Source organism: Cannabis sativa, chromosome 2 (genome assembly GCF_029168945.1).
Source record: "Cannabis sativa cultivar Pink pepper isolate KNU-18-1 chromosome 2, ASM2916894v1, whole genome shotgun sequence".
NCBI lineage: Eukaryota > Viridiplantae > Streptophyta > Magnoliopsida > Rosales > Cannabaceae > Cannabis > Cannabis sativa.
This window is the reverse complement of record NC_083602.1, coordinates 3,190,246-3,205,792: the sequence shown is the minus strand read 5'-3', so window position 1 is coordinate 3,205,792 and position 15,547 is coordinate 3,190,246. Positions and strand designations below refer to the sequence as shown.

The window sequence follows — 15,547 nt, the reverse complement described above, 5'->3', positions numbered from 1 at the left end:
GATTTTGGAAGGAAACATTATGGAAAGTTGCCTCATTTGTTGGACTCGCAATCATAGGCTGCGATTGAGGCTGTGATTGAGGCTTCATGTTGAATGCAGTTGATTGTGGTGATTTGCTACCATCGGCCATGGAAGGTTCGGGCTTGCCGGTCCTAAGCCAAGGAGAGGCCGTGAAGAAGTTCTAACGCCGTGACGGAGCTCTCATCTCTTTACTATATGGCTTCTTGATCAATTCCGGTGGTGTATCATAGAGTTGGCTACAAAAATTCTCCGAATGGCCCAAGATGCCACAGATAAAACAAAAGGTTGGAACATACTCATACTTGAAATTTGCATAGAACACATCACCATTCTTCTTCTTGAACTTCATACGCCTTTTGAGAGGTTTTTCAATATTCAGACGAACACGAACCCGTAAATATTCACGCCAAATACCTTGAAAGTTGTTAGGATCCGATTCAAGATACAAACCAATGTAGTTCCCGGCTTGACAAATGGCCCTCTCGGTTTTGAACCCTGGTTGTAGATCATGGACTTGCACCCAAATATCAAGGTTATTTAAAGGAATAGTTCTCGGATTTTCACCTTGTTTGAGTCGCTCGATGAGTTGTTTCCGGTCGTATGTCCATGGACTGCCCGCCAAAACACGTTTGATATCTATTTCATGGTAGAACTGAAATAGAAATCGGTTTTGCTCAAGAATCTTGATATACATGCCTTTCCCAGGTTTCCATAAGTCCGCTATCATATTTTGAAATATCTGAAAATCAGATATTTTCCCAGTCAATAAGCGCCCAACAAGACACCAACGATCATCAAATTCAATCTCTTCCTCTTCCTCTTCTTCGAAAGCCACCTCGTTTTCCTCTTCCTCTTCCAAACAAATATCCTTCCATAGACGCCATGATGAGAATCAAACAAAAATACTTTGACACAAACTAACAAAACTCTATAGGAATAGAGACAAATCACTACAGTGCACTAATTTAGTTGCATAGTTACCACCATATATTAGTTTTCTTTTACCAACCACTTTTAATAACTCCACATGTTATTTAAAAATAGTAGATTTACCTAACTATTATCTTTCTTTTTACACATGTTAAATACAATTTAGAAAAACACACCCAAATACCCAAAGCTCACCAAAGCCGAAGTTGTTGGGATGGGGATGAAAATATTAGATATGGAAGGGTTTGTTCTCAACTTTCAATCTCTATACCCATTTATTTCTTAACTTGTTTCTTTCTTGAAACTTCTTGGGAAATCATACTCATTTACTTGTTCTTATATTCATGCATATATATACATACTACCATATATATATAGTTGAATGTTATTACCATTTATGGTCTTGATAAAGGTTGATAAATTCATACACAAATACTAAAATAGAATCACCACATATGCTCTTAATGGGTCTTAATGGGTATTACCCATGTATGGGTATTTTATTCTTGACCATTGGATCAAATATCTAATGGTTAATATTCATAATCACCACATATATATAGATATATATATAGTTGAGTGTTATTACCATTTCAATCTAATACTCTGTTTTTTCTCTTTTGGTCTGCAGCAATTTACACATTCAAAGTGATGATTTCATCTACCATGTACAGACTAAAATCAAAAGTAATCCCTACACTGATACTAAGGGAATCACTTATTATTTTGAATGATTCTCTTCATTCTTTTCCGATTTCCAATGACTTTTTATTTTTTGATATTGCAGTGGTATGTGTTCTGATTTTCGAACTTTGGATCGAAAAGGTAGAAACAAAGCTGAACAATTTCATAAATTGTTCAAGGTATCACATTGCTCTCTCCACTTTTATGTTTATATTTCACAACTTAACAAGTTTGTTATTAAGTTTGGAATATACCAACCAACTTGTTTCCTAACTATGTTTCAAATATTACAACAAACTTTTCATGAATTTGAAGAGTACTTATTGCTTATTAGATTGTTTTCTCTATTAGAAATTTATTATCATTTTTAAGGTATCAAATCATTTTAAAATGGCAGTTTTGTAAGTTTTTTTATGATTAATTATATTTTCATCATTTTTAATAGGTACAATGAGCAATCCAATAAATCATCTCATCAAATTTCTCTATTTCTCGGTGAGAATTTATAATTGATAACTAATTGATATAATATGATATGATATTGAGACATATTTTATTATTCTTTGGGATATATTGTTTACTTTAGTGGTTGAATTAAATTTTATGTCTACGTACTTAATACTTAGTGTTCAGATTTGAATTTTTGGAGGTTTTTTTTTCTTAATTATGTTGATTTGTTTTCTAGAATAAGATAAAAATATTAACAAACTAGTTTAAATATGAGATTTTTACACCTGATGCCACATTTGCTCATTTTTTTACTTTTTTGTCATTATACGGTTTTTTAAACTTTTTTAACTTTTATATTTTTCAATTTTAGTTTTCAAAAAGTTTCATAATTACAAAACTACCTTTATCATCTTCCTTCCTTACACACGTTCACGCACGCCACCTCATAACTCCTTTTTTCTTTTTCTTTTTTTTAATTTTTCCTTTCTCTGCTTCTTCTCGTCTTCAAACCGTTGCTTCCCACGATCACCATTTTCAAGCCCTAACTCATTTCTTCTTCCCACGATCACCTTCTCCAAGCCCTCACCCACGTTTTCCTCAACTTACATTGTCATCCTCCCTTATTTTTTTTCTATATAAATGGCAACCACTAGAAGTGGTTCGAAATCACCATCTCCGGCCAAGAAACACCCTAAAAAATCTAAGAAGCCTCCAACTGTTACTTCCAAAGTCGAAGCTAAGATGGGGTTAAAAAAAATTGCTAAGAAATTAGTGGGTAATGTTCCAGAGACATCGGGCACTAAGAAAAGAGCCCTTCCAGTTAAGGTCGATGCTCCTAAGCCTAAGAGAGCAAAAATTTCCAAGTCTGCACGCGATGTAAGTTTCTTTTTGTTGTTTTTCAATTTTTCTTTAGTTTTTTTCTGGTTGTTCTATTTGTGGTGTTACATTTGATGATTTAAAGCTTTCCCCATTTTTTGTTCTAGGTTTCCTCAGATTCTGATTTTGAGGATGAAGTGCGTGTTGAGGACCAAAAGCCTAAACTTAAATTGAAGGTAATTTTAAATTGCTTGGTATCATTTTATTGAGTTAATTTTTACATCAGCTTTTTAGGTCACTGATTTAGGTGTTTATCATCATTTTTTTATGTTTTTTTGTTGTTTTTTATGTATTTCTGTCTTGTATTGTGGTTGATGTTGTTTTCTTATTTTTATTCAGTTGTTGTTTGGTTGTTTTAAAATTACACAGTTCAATTCGTATTGTGTTACAGTTTTTTAATGCATTTCCCCATTGGTTGTTTATATGTTTATTGTGAGTTTGTTTTCGGTTGTTTTACACAATATTAGTATTGATAAGCATTTTACTAATTTCATTTTCAACAAGATGTTACAGTGTTGTTTATTCTTTAGTTATTTATATGTTTATTGTGAGTTTTTTTTCGGTTGTTTATCACAATATTATCATCGAGTAGCATTTTCGAAATTTCATAACAACGAGCTTCTACATTGTTGTTAATAGTTTTAGTTGTTTATCTGTTTATTGTTAGTTTTGTTTTTGTTGTTGATCATTATAAAATTGTTAGTTTTCTTTGAATTTTTGGAGATTTTTTTTTCCTTAATTATGTTGATTTGTTTTCTAGAATAAGATAAAAATATTAACAAACTAGTTTAAATATTGTGAAAATTACGTGCAGTATGGTTTTTTTAAAATATTTTGTAAAAATTACCCAAATTATGAGATTTTTTTTACCATTTTCTTTTTTATGGCATTTTTAAATAAAACTTTGTGTATATGGGATTTATGTTTTGTTTTCCCTTTTATGAGTTTTTTAAAGAGAAAATTACACTTTATACCCTTTTTATATTGTCCTCTTTTATTTTTACCCTCTTTTTTAAAGTCTATCATTCTTACCTCTTTTTTTAAATATTGTACCAATTTTATCCCTGTCACTTCAAGATACTCTCCATGTGACTCTCTTATGTCAGGGTATTTTGGGTACAATACATATAAAAAGAAGTATGTTTCAATTAAATATATAAATAGAGGTAAATTTGATTAATTGATTAATAAAAGTGGTATTTTTCAACTTACCTCTTTTTTAAAGTAAAAATTACCCAAATTATTGGATTTTTTTTACCATTTACTTTTTTATGGCATTTTTAAATAAAGTTTTGTGTATATGGGATTTAGTTTTTCTTTTCCCTTTTATGGGAGAGTTCATATAAGAAAAAAATTGGGGGCTATTCAGAACTTGTTCTGAGGTTTTTAATAATTCTGAGGTAACTTTCAATTATTATAATTGGTTTTTTTTTTTTGAATAGTGTATTTATAACTGGTTTTTTTTTTTATTATTTATTTCTTTCCAATTTTTCAGGCCACTGTTAAGGATTTTTATCTTGTTGGTCGTGAGCTTAAAAAAGCTGCTTTGCAAAATCTCAGATTTGAACCGGTTTATCTTCCAAAGGAATCTCAAGGTTTCGATGGGAAGGTATGCATTCTTTATGCCTTCTTTTACTTTTTAGTTGTGTTGTTACAGATTGTTTTTTATTTAGTTTCTTTTTTTTTTTTCTTATATGTTTTTTTGATGTTTGTTATGTATTATTGTTTGTTTTCAGTTTTCAAATTTGGACAAGGCTTTGGTCTGTATTTAAGACGACCAAAAGAAAATTTTATTAAGTATTAAAAATTATAAGGATGAGTTCAATATTAAATTTGATGAAGTGATTGAACTATTGAAAAGCAAGAAGGGGTCATATGTGCCCAAAGATTGTGAGGAGAAGGTTGAATATTCTTGCTATGATAATAATGATGTTGGTGGGAATGACAATGAGTTTTCCGATTCGCCGTCTCCCGAGGTATTTTTTCTTTTTAGTTTGTTGTTTTTTTATTTTTTTTTTACCGGTTATTTTTTATTTTCCTCGGTCTTTTATCTTTCCTGTTTTTTTTTTGTGTTTTATTATCGGTTATTTTATTGCATTTTCTGTTTATTCTATTCTTTTGCTGTTTAGAAATCGGTTATGACTTTGTTTTTTGTTCTATCTTTGTAGGTTGTGTCAAAATCTAATCTTCCTAAATATGATGACGATGAAGGTGGGCTGCAATTGTCACTCGTTCGGGAAGATAAGGTTGTATGTTTGTTTCTTTGTTATAAAGGATGTGTTTATTATAACTGGTTTTTTTAGATTGTAAGTTTAATTGATTTGTGTTTTTATTCCAGGTTCACTCTGGCTTAGGTGAGGGGAGGGATGAGGGCGGTGTTTTTCCGTATGAAACGATTACAGTCGACCAATCCATTTTGGATTTGGTTGATAGAATCATTCGGGCATATTCTTTCCCACTTAGTGCAAAGAATGAGAAATGAGATTTGGTGTCAATTCCTGAATCTGCATCCCCTGCTGTGGAAGATGAGATTGAGGTTCTAGATGTTATGCCTTTGCAATCCAGTGTTGCTTTCAAGAGACAAGCAAAACCTGGATTGTATTGTAGATCTCCGTTTGTCAACGAGTTTGGTTCTTCTGAACCAAAAATTCAGAATAAGAAGGATAAGGAGGCATCTAGTGAATTAGCTTTTGACCCTAAGGAGTTGTTTCCCTTTATTGGGAAGAACACCGACCCTGATGATTGCGGGGATATGTTAAGTGGATTGAAAGTGCTCGGTTGATGAAGAAGAAGTATGTTTTTTATTGTTATGTTATTATTTTTGTTTTTAATAGTTGCTTAGATTTGTTTTTTAACTGTTTTTTTTTTCATTTTGTTTTTTTTTTCTTTGTGATTTCAGGAACAATGAGAAAACAGGTGGCGACATCAATCCTCCCTTTGATTTTAGCATAACTCAGATTGATGACAAGTCTTGGTTTGTGATTTTACAGACTTGTGGTAAAGAATTGACTGATTTGGTATTTAACTGGCGACATCAACCCGTGAGGAGAAGCAGACAAGCCTCTGAAGATTTTCTCGGTAGTCGAACATAGCCTCCAAAACACTCTTAGAGGTCGAGTAAACCAACAGGCTATGGTCGTCATGTCCAATTACGACAGACTACCTCAACTACTAACTTTTAGAACTCGGTGAAAAAGTGGTCGCAATCGTCAATAAACCAATTCCTAATTAGAGGTAATAATAAGCTGAGAAATAGGTAGTTTACATATTCTAGTTTTATGCATTATATATATCACATAACTTAGTATATGTTACTCTAATTCATTCACTAACTAATATTTACTATTTCCTAATTAATTTTTATCTTTTGTTTTACAGTTCAAAAATAACAGTCCTTACAGCTGGAACGAGATAAATGCATTACACATACAATTCAATAAATCATCTCAAATTAATTTCAAAACTCCCGAATCTGAACTACATTTGGCGATCTCAGATGTATTGATATCAATAGTGAGTCATTATTTCGATGAATCATTTTTTTGGAGAGAAAAATACTATGTAATTGTAAACACTATTATCCATGTACTCTCAGCAAAAATTTATAATCAACAACTATTTTTTATCATAAATAGTAATTATCTGTTTGGTTTAATTTTCTTTGAAATATATACTGATCTTTTATGTTTTCTTTTTATTTTGTTGAATATATTGACAGTGATCATTTATGTTGTTGATCTTAAATTAGTGTACAACCATTCACTTCACATTTCTCTCTTGCATTATACTACATTACTATAAACATGAAATTTGGTTTAGTATAGCAAGTCAAGTCTGCAACATTCTTATTTCTTCACTTTCGATAACTTTTCCACTTTTCTTCTAATTATAACAATGAGATTTCGTTTGCCTGGCGTTGCTAGTGTCAAACACTTCTTCAAATGCTAACCGAGCAGCTGATGTCTCAAGAGGCTATGTTGGAGATGGAAAGAAAATGAAGAGATTTCTGATCTATATATCCTACTTTAACGAGCCTTATCATTTCAATAGATTCTTTATCAAGCAAAAGAATGAATTTGATTTGATCATCCTATGGGAGGCCTCACACTTCCATGTAGAGAGGATGTCTTCATCAATCTGGTTTCTTTCTTGAATGTATCGCCACGAGGGTGGACGCCTATATATGCCATTTTCACTGGCCAAATTTGTTGCTCCAAATTTTTATGGCAAACAATGCCAATAGTGTGTAAATATGAGATATTGCCAGTATTTACTCTTTTGTTGTTGTTTGTATAGAATAGCCATTAGGGAGACACCCCATTCCAAAATCTAGAATTCTTACAATAAAGAACATTCTTGGCTATATAGCAAGAGGAACTATATTGGTATATCTTGGACCAAAACAAATACCCATAAGTCCCACATGAAGTGCCTCCCTAGAGATCTCAACCACTAATAGATGGATTACTCAATTTCTGAGGTCGCATCAGCATAGCCGCTTTTCATGGGTTGAGTTGACAGAATTGAGAATATTTTAGTAGGCTAACCTAATAAGATTGACATATTAAATTTGAACTCATTCATATTAAATTTTAGTTGTAACCAAACCCTACCCATTACATTATGTGTTGAGTTGGGTTACAACCCTTATTTTGTTACAATTAATTTTCAGTTTTATGGTTTTTGAGGTATAAGTTTGCATATTCAAAAACATAAAAAAATTATTTTATTAGAGAAAAGTTTAAAAAAAAAATATGAGAAAAACAATATAAAGTAATTGGTTAACTCTTAAAAGTACTTGGTGACCTTTACTTAGTACTCTAATATCTTTTAACTTTTTCTTGAATTATCCATGTTTTTGCACAGATAATATAAAAACTCATAAAATTTATAATTACCTCATTAAAAATTTAGAACTATATATGATTGAATTATAAGAAGCTGAAAAAGTCATCAAAAATTCCAATTCTGTTAAGCATTGCAAGTTTCTTGTGGTGTTTGGATCAGCCAAATCGTGTTGTCAAATGCTGATGTGGACCGAGTGATAGAGAGTTTTGGAGGGTTGTAAAGAGTTCATTGGTGAGCTTTCTTTGTAATATGAGAAGCAAAGTCTTCTTGGTGTGATTGTCTTCTTGTGTTGATATGGATTCATCAATAAAGTTTCTCAGCCATTTCAAGGCTGTTGTACCCCTCGGATTCGATAGCGAAGACACAATATATTGTCTTTGTCTATCGAACCGAGTAAATTCTGGTTTGAATTTTGTTGGAGAGTAGTGATTGATGATTAGTCCTGTTGCAGTTAGACTGATCATTTTGTGTTCGACGAGTGTCAAAGCACCTGCACCCACATGAATCAAAAATATCAGTACACAAGCACCATTAAAATGGCAGGAACTAAGAAATATAAATGCAAAGTAATTACAAGAGAAAATGCAAACCAAGCTGATGTTCCTTTCTTTATATCTTCTTATTAATATATGCTGGCTTCAATATGTTGGAGATAGAACATGTCAAAAGAAAATGTAAAATGAGATATTGGAGCTATAATCTCATCTAATCTAATCATTAAGAATTCTCATCTTTATAAGGAAATATTGAATTTCAAAATCAAGATATTTTGTTCTGTTAATTCCAACTAAACAGAAGTTTCGGACAACAAAAAAAAAAGAGCATTTTGAGGCGAAACTCTCTTATGTTTTAATTTTTATACATTTAATCTTTTTTTTTGTGGCAAAATTCTCTTATCTTTATTTTTCTTTGTAAATTTGATACTCCAGTTAAATATTACCGTTAAATATCAACTAGATGACTACTGTATACACATGTGTATATGTATCAGTAAAACTTTGAAGTCGATACAATAGTAATCCATGCAATTAATATTTAACGATAATCTCTAATTGAAACTTTAAATTTGCAAAAAAAAAAAAAAAAGTATATAAGTATTTTGCCGCAAATTTCTCAAAAAAAAAAAAACATTGTTCTTAAAATTACTCTTATGTCCTTTTTGGTTCAAGCTCTAATAAGGACACAAATGAACTTTCACACTCCAAAAGTCCCGATATATATAAATGTATTTTCTTGAAAACCCTAACACTTCCACTCTCTCAGCAGCACATCACTCATATATAATCTATGTTTCTATTCTTTGAATCAAACACATGAGATGATAATGATCATCATCATCATCATCTACCGCACATCTTTTCAACCAAGTGAAAACTTTATTACAGGTATTTTCCACTATACACATACTTATAATATCGTATTCTTTATTTACTCTGTTTTTAGCTGATTTTTAAGTGACATATCTTCCTTCTTTTTTTTTTTTTTGGTTATAAACAGACAAAAGTAAAAGAAAAATATTGATTTTGATTGTTTTACATACATAAGTTACAAACACCTTTATAGTTGTTAATTATTAAGCTTTTGAATACACATGACTCCAACTTGTTTCATAAAATCTTTTAGTACTACTTAGTTAAATGTTCGTTTTTAAGGTATCAAATCAAACTATATAAAAATGTTAAAATAATATGGAAAATATCTATGTGATTTATTAACTTGTTTCTTTGAAACTTCTTGAGAAATCATACCCATTTATGTGTTTTTATATACATACCAAGATATATATAGTTGAATATTATTACTATTTATGATAATGAAATATATATGAGTGTTATTACTATTTCAATCTAATACTCTTTTTTTCTCTTTTGGTTTGTCGAAATTTACACACTCGAAAACTTCAGTGATGATTTCATGTACAGAAATCTCTACACTCATTACATGATACTCAGGGAACCACTTATTATTTTAAATGATTCTCTTCATTCTTTTCTGATTTCCAAAGACAATTTTTTTTTCACTATTGCAGCGATATGTGTTCTGATTTTCGACTTTTGGATCGAAAAAGCAGAAACAAAGCTAAGCAATACCATTGAACGAAGGATGGGGTCCTTTCTTGCGTTTTCGTGCTATACTCGACATTTCCAAGCCATTACTTAGAGGGAAAATGGTGAAACTCAAGGACTCACTTGATGAATTTTGGTTGGAATTTCGTTATGAACGATTACCTGAATTTTGCTTTGAATGTGGTACCATTGGACATCCTTTTGAATCATGCCATAAATTCCTTGAACAAATTTACAATGGCAATGACCCTTCTCTTGAATATGGTCCTGCTATGATTGGCTCTCCTCTCCCTGACTCTGGCTATGATCGTTACAGAACTGATTTCTTCAAAGGTGGAGCATGGCCTCTAATGACTAGACTTGCCAAAAACTCATTCACTGCTGCTATCCCTACATTGTCACGGATTCCACTTCCTTTGCCACCAAATATGACTAACCGAGAGTCTCTCACATCCCCATCGACCCAATCCTCTTCACATACTACCACATTTATTACTCCTCCCATTACTTTACCTGTGACTACATCAATTTCATGCACTATGCCCGTACCTGAAGTACCAGTAATACCATTCCCACCCTATCTTCCAATATCACCAATGATTGCCACTTACCCACCCAATTCATCCTCAGTTAAATCCTTCTCTCGCTCACCATTTGCTACTGCTAATTCCCCAAAAACAACAGCAACTTATAGCACCATTGTCTCCTCACATGCCTCTGCAACTTTGCTTTCTCCTTCGGCTAATGATAAAGGCAAAGCCATCTTAGACTCAGATGATGATCTCGAAAATATTAATCCCAACAAACAATTCAAGAGGCAGCTTGATTCAGAATCTCTTCGCAATGTTCTTAAAAGATGTCGATCAAATGCTATACATATCCAGTCGGACTCTTCAGCACCGAATGGCAATCGATCAACTCTGTATGTTTCCAATGCTAGTAACTTGGATTCAGAGGAGTCTCAGTCTGATGTTTCAGCGGTTGTTGCTCCGCAACACCGCGCTCAGCCATGATTCTTGTCAGTTGGAATGCCCGGGGTTTGGGGAACCCGAGTGCATTCAGATATTTGCGCTTGCTAGTTCATGAGCAAGCTCCCTGTGTTCTCTTTATAATGGAGACTAAGTTACAAAATGGTAGTATAGATAGTTTTCGTAATAAATTGCATTTTCAAAATGGCATTGAAGTTCCAAGACTTGGACTAGGAGGTGGACTTATGCTCCTTTGGAAATCTCATATCACTCTTTCCATTAACAATTTCTCTCTCAACCATATTGATTGTTTTATGGAAAGTCAGAATGGATCTTCTCTGCATTTTACTGGGTTTTATGGGCATCCTTGTGCTTCTCAAAGGCATCTCACTTGGACTCTATTGCGCCGATGTCATGACATATCTCCCTTATCTCCTTGGCTGGTTTTAGGAGACTTTAATGAGGTTATTTCTCATGAGGATAAGATTGGTGGATCTAGGAGAGGTGATGTTCAGATTACTGCTTTTCGTTCTACTATTGATCATTGTAATTTATGTGAAATACCTTTTCAAGGGGATCGAACAACTTGGACTAATAAAAGTCAAGGGAATGGCAATGTCAAAGAGAGACTCGATTATGGTTTTATCAATGGTCATTGGGAGACTACTTTTCTTGTGCCATCATTAACACATTTAGACTTTTACAGCTCTGATCATCGAGCTTTAAAAGCTTCTGTGACCACCCTTATTGATCAGCCTACGATTCCTCAGTATCGATCACGATTCCGATTTGAAAAAATTTGGTTATGTGAAGATGCATGTGCTGAGATCATACTTGCCAATTGGAAAACCAGTACCAGTAGCCCTTTGCTCCAACTCACTGATAACATTTCGAATTGTGCTTCCAACCTGCAGCAGTGGCACTTTGCTAACTTTGGTCATTTGAAGAAGGAAATAAAAGAGTCTCATCAGCATGTCTCAACATTGCAGAATTCTTCAAACACGGATGCTCAACACTTTGCTGCTTTAAAAAATTCTGAATTGATATTGGATGAGTTGCTAGCAAAAGAAGAGGATTATTGGCATCAAAGGGCTAGGATTTCTTGGATGAAATCAGGAGACTCAAATACCAAATTTTTCCACCAACGTGCAAATGCTAGATCGGCCAACAATCGCATTAAAAAACTCAGAGATGAAGCTGGTAACACACAAACAAGCGAACCTGCGTTGCTGAACATTATTTCTACATATTTTCAGTCTATTTTTAGCAGTTCAGGGGTTGATGTTCATGCGATTGATGCTATACTGGATGTTATTCCCACAACAATTGATACTCAGTCTCGAGATGCCATTTCTGCACCTTATCAAGCTTCTGATATACTCAATGCACTACATTCCATGAGTGATGATAAGAGCCCTGGAATTGACGGTATGTCAGTCATGTTTTTCACAAACTACTGGCACATTGTTGGCTCCCTTGTCACGAAATCGGTTTTAGATGTTTTAAACAACGGTGCAGACCCTTCTCTCCTTAATAAAACGATCATCACACTCATTCCCAAGGTGAAAAAACCTCAGCTTATTACACAGTATCGTCCAATTAGTCTGTGTACAGTCCTCTATAAGTTGATATCTAAGTCAATTGTGATGAGAATTCAGCCATTTCTGCCCTTGGTTATCTCGGAATATCAAAGTGCTTTCATGTCCCAACGTTTAATCACTGATAACGTTCTTATTGCCTTTGAATTGCTACATTCACTAAAGAATCGAAAACGGGGTAAACAAGGTTATGCTGCAATTAAATTGGACATGTCTAAGGCGTTTGATCGTGTTGAATGGCATTACATTGGCCAAGTTATGTTGAAGATGGGTTTTGGCACAACTACGGTGGATCTTATTCTTAGATGTCTTCGGTCTGTTTCTTATTCTTTTCTGCTGAATGGGAAAGTACTTGGAGATCTGACCCCCTCACGAGGTATTCGACAAGGTGATCCACTCTCGCCATACCTTTTTCTCATTTGTGCTGAAGGTCTTTCAAGGTTACTGCAATCTGAGGAAGCAAATGGATCTTTACAAGGGCTGCGTGTTTCAAGAACTGCTCCATCAGTGTCGCATCTCTTTTTTGCTGATGATAGTGTGCTCTTTTGTCGTGCTACTCCACAGTCGGCTAGATCTATTCAACATGTGTTAGATGTTTATCATCAGGCTAGTGGTCAAGCAATTAATCCGGACAAGTGTGTGCTCTCTTTCTCTCCAAACACAAGACCTTCAAATCAACATTATTTCCAACGGCTCCTTAACATGCCTATCCAACCTTGTCATGAGGAGTATCTTGGTCTCCCCTCTTTTGCTGGTAGAGATAAAACCAAACTTTTCAGTGGGATTACTGATAAGATATGGAAACTCCTTAGTAGTTGGAAAGAACAGTTGTTTTCTGCTGGTGGGAAGGAAGTTCTTCTTAAAGCTGTGGTACAAGCTATCCCAACATATGCTATGAGCTGCTTTCGATTGCCAGTCACTTTGTGCAACCAAATTGAGAGTATGATGGCAAACTTCTGGTGGGGATCCACATCTTCTGGTAATGCAATCCATTGGAAAAATTGGAATTCTCTTTGTAAAGCTAAGATTCATGGGGGTCTAGGTTTTAGGAATTTCATTCATTTCAATCAAGCTCTATTAGCTAAACAAGCCTGGCGCATCTTAGAATCACCTAACTCTCTCCTCAGCCGTATTCTGTATCACAGATACTACTTAGATGGTAGTTTCCTTACTGCTAGATTAGGTGCCTGTCCTTCATTAACATGGCGAAGTATTATTTGGGGAAAAGAACTTCTTGAAAAGGGTCTTCGTTGGAGAGTGGGAATAGGTAATCAAATCAACTGTAAGACAGATCCATGGCTTCCTGGCCACACTGATTTCACCCCTTTCAGTTTCATAGGCCATGATAGTTCACTCCAAGTGGCTGACCTGATTACTCAGCATAGACAGTGGGATTTAGTGGCTATTTCAGCCAACTTTGGACAAGCTGATATTGACAGAATACTCTCTATTCCTCTGGCCATCTTTCCCACACCTGATGTTTTGATTTGGAATGGAACAAATTCGGGTAATTACTTGGTTAAATCAGGATATTATTTTGCCTCTTCATTGGCAGAGATTCATGATGCTAGCAGTACTCTCTCATGTGAAAACTGGTGGACAAAGTTTTGGAAGTTGCAGCTGCCTTCGAAACTTCGTATCTTTGTTTGGAAAGTCTTTCATGATGTCCTACCAGTGGCTGCTGAGCTTAATCGTAGGCACATTGCTGATACACCCTTCTGCCCTTTATGCAAAATGCACAAGGAAACTATCAATCATGCATTGTTCTTATGTTCAAGAGCTAAAGAAGTCTGGTGTCTATCTCATATTTCCTTGAATTTTAAGTTGGCTGCTACTTCTTCTTCAGAGGATTTCCTGGTTTATGCATCGGCCAATACATCCACATCAGATTTTGAGCAATTTTTAACAATCTGCTGGAGCATTTGGTATGAGAGAAATGCAGAATTTCATGGTAAAAACCCGAAATTGCCTACTGCTATTCTGGATTTTGCTGCTAGATATCTCAGTAAATACCAAGCTGTGCACAATTCCAAACTGAATTCTGGTTCTCCTACTGTCATAGACCCACCTTCACCGATTGTCCAAGCTGCAGAATCTTCAAGTGTGCCTTGGATTGCACCTCCTACGGGTTCATGGAAACTAAACACTGATGCAGCCTGCAATAAATCAAATAAATCAGTTGGTATTGGTGCTGTATTGAGGGATTCCAATGGCTACATCAAAGCGGCCCTCTCAAAATCAATTATCGGTTGTTTTAGACCAGAGGAAATGGAAGCTACTGCTCTAGCTATGGCTCTACAATGGCTCATCAGTCTTGGTCTCACTGCCGACTTCATTGAGACTGATTCTTTGCTAGTAGTTCAGGGTTTAAAATCTGCTTTTGCTTGTAATTCTGCTTTTCATTCTATGTTAAAAGATGTTAACTATTTGGTATCCTTTTTCCCACGAGCACAGGTCTCTCATGTTAAAAGATCTGCTAATACTTATGCCCATGTTTTGGCTAAGTTTGCTCTTACGGTGGATACTGATTGTTCTTGGTTGGAGGAATTTCCACCTCCACTTATGACTGTTATGTAATTTCTAAAGATTAATGTAATGGTCTTTTTCTCAAAAAAAAAAATATCATAAATTGTTCAAGGTATCACATTGCTCTCTCCACTTTTATGTTTATATTTCACAACTTAACAAGTTTGTAATTAGGTTTGGAATATACCAACCCAACTTGTTTCCTAACTATGTTTCAAATATTACAACAAACTTTTCATGAATTTGAAGAGTACTTATTGCTTATTTAATTGTTTTCTCTATTAGAATTTCTATTATCATTTTTAAGGTATCAAATCATTCTATAATGACAGTTTTGTTAATTATATTTTCATCATTTTTAATAGGTACAATGAGCAATCCAATAAATCATCTCAACAAATTAATCTATTCGTGCGGTGAGAATTTATAATTGATAACTAATTGATATGATATGATATTGAGACATACTTTATTATTTTGAGATATATTGTTTATTTTAGTGGTGGAATTAAATTTTATGTCTACATACTTAGTATTCAGATTTAAATTTTTAAAGATTTTTTTTTTTAATTATGTCGAT

General features: G+C 33.9%; 2 protein-coding genes across 3 annotated transcripts; one reads left to right on the top strand and one right to left on the bottom strand.

The window, feature by feature from the left end:
• Positions 1-181: 181 nt before the first annotated feature.
• LOC133034060 (uncharacterized) lies at positions 182-1,008 on the bottom strand. The gene is made up of 2 exons (XM_061109074.1): positions 1,003-1,008; positions 182-889 (listed from the first exon to the last, which is right to left on the bottom strand). Exons 1-2 carry the CDS (start codon positions 1,006-1,008, stop codon positions 182-184), a joined length of 714 nt encoding a protein of 237 aa, XP_060965057.1.
• A 1,597-nt stretch (positions 1,009-2,605) lies between these two features.
• LOC133034651 (uncharacterized) lies at positions 2,606-6,628 on the top strand. 2 transcript variants are annotated; one of them, XM_061109898.1, is made up of 7 exons: positions 2,606-2,961; positions 3,069-3,137; positions 4,457-4,570; positions 4,698-4,937; positions 5,130-5,207; positions 5,300-6,195; positions 6,340-6,628. In XM_061109898.1, the coding sequence occupies exons 1-4, from the start codon at positions 2,725-2,727 to the stop codon at positions 4,731-4,733; spliced, it is 456 nt and encodes a 151-aa protein (XP_060965881.1). In that variant the 5' UTR covers positions 2,606-2,724; the 3' UTR covers positions 4,734-4,937; positions 5,130-5,207; positions 5,300-6,195; positions 6,340-6,628. The 2 variants fall into 2 exon arrangements, with proteins under 2 accessions (XP_060965881.1, XP_060965880.1); XM_061109897.1 differs by having other exon boundaries at positions 5,130-6,195.
• Positions 6,629-15,547: the final 8,919 nt, after the last annotated feature.

Excerpts from the sequence above, each read along its gene's own strand:
- LOC133034651 (XM_061109898.1), top strand. The coding sequence starts at position 2,725 with ATGGCAACCACTAGAAGTGGTTCGAAATCACCATCTCCGGCCAAGAAA. Across the intron at positions 2,962-3,068 it reads TTTCCAAGTCTGCACGCGAT|GTTTCCTCAGATTCTGATTT; the intron begins GTAAGTTTCTTT and ends TTTTTGTTCTAG. Across the intron at positions 4,571-4,697 it reads CTCAAGGTTTCGATGGGAAG|TTTTCAAATTTGGACAAGGC; the intron begins GTATGCATTCTT and ends GTTTGTTTTCAG.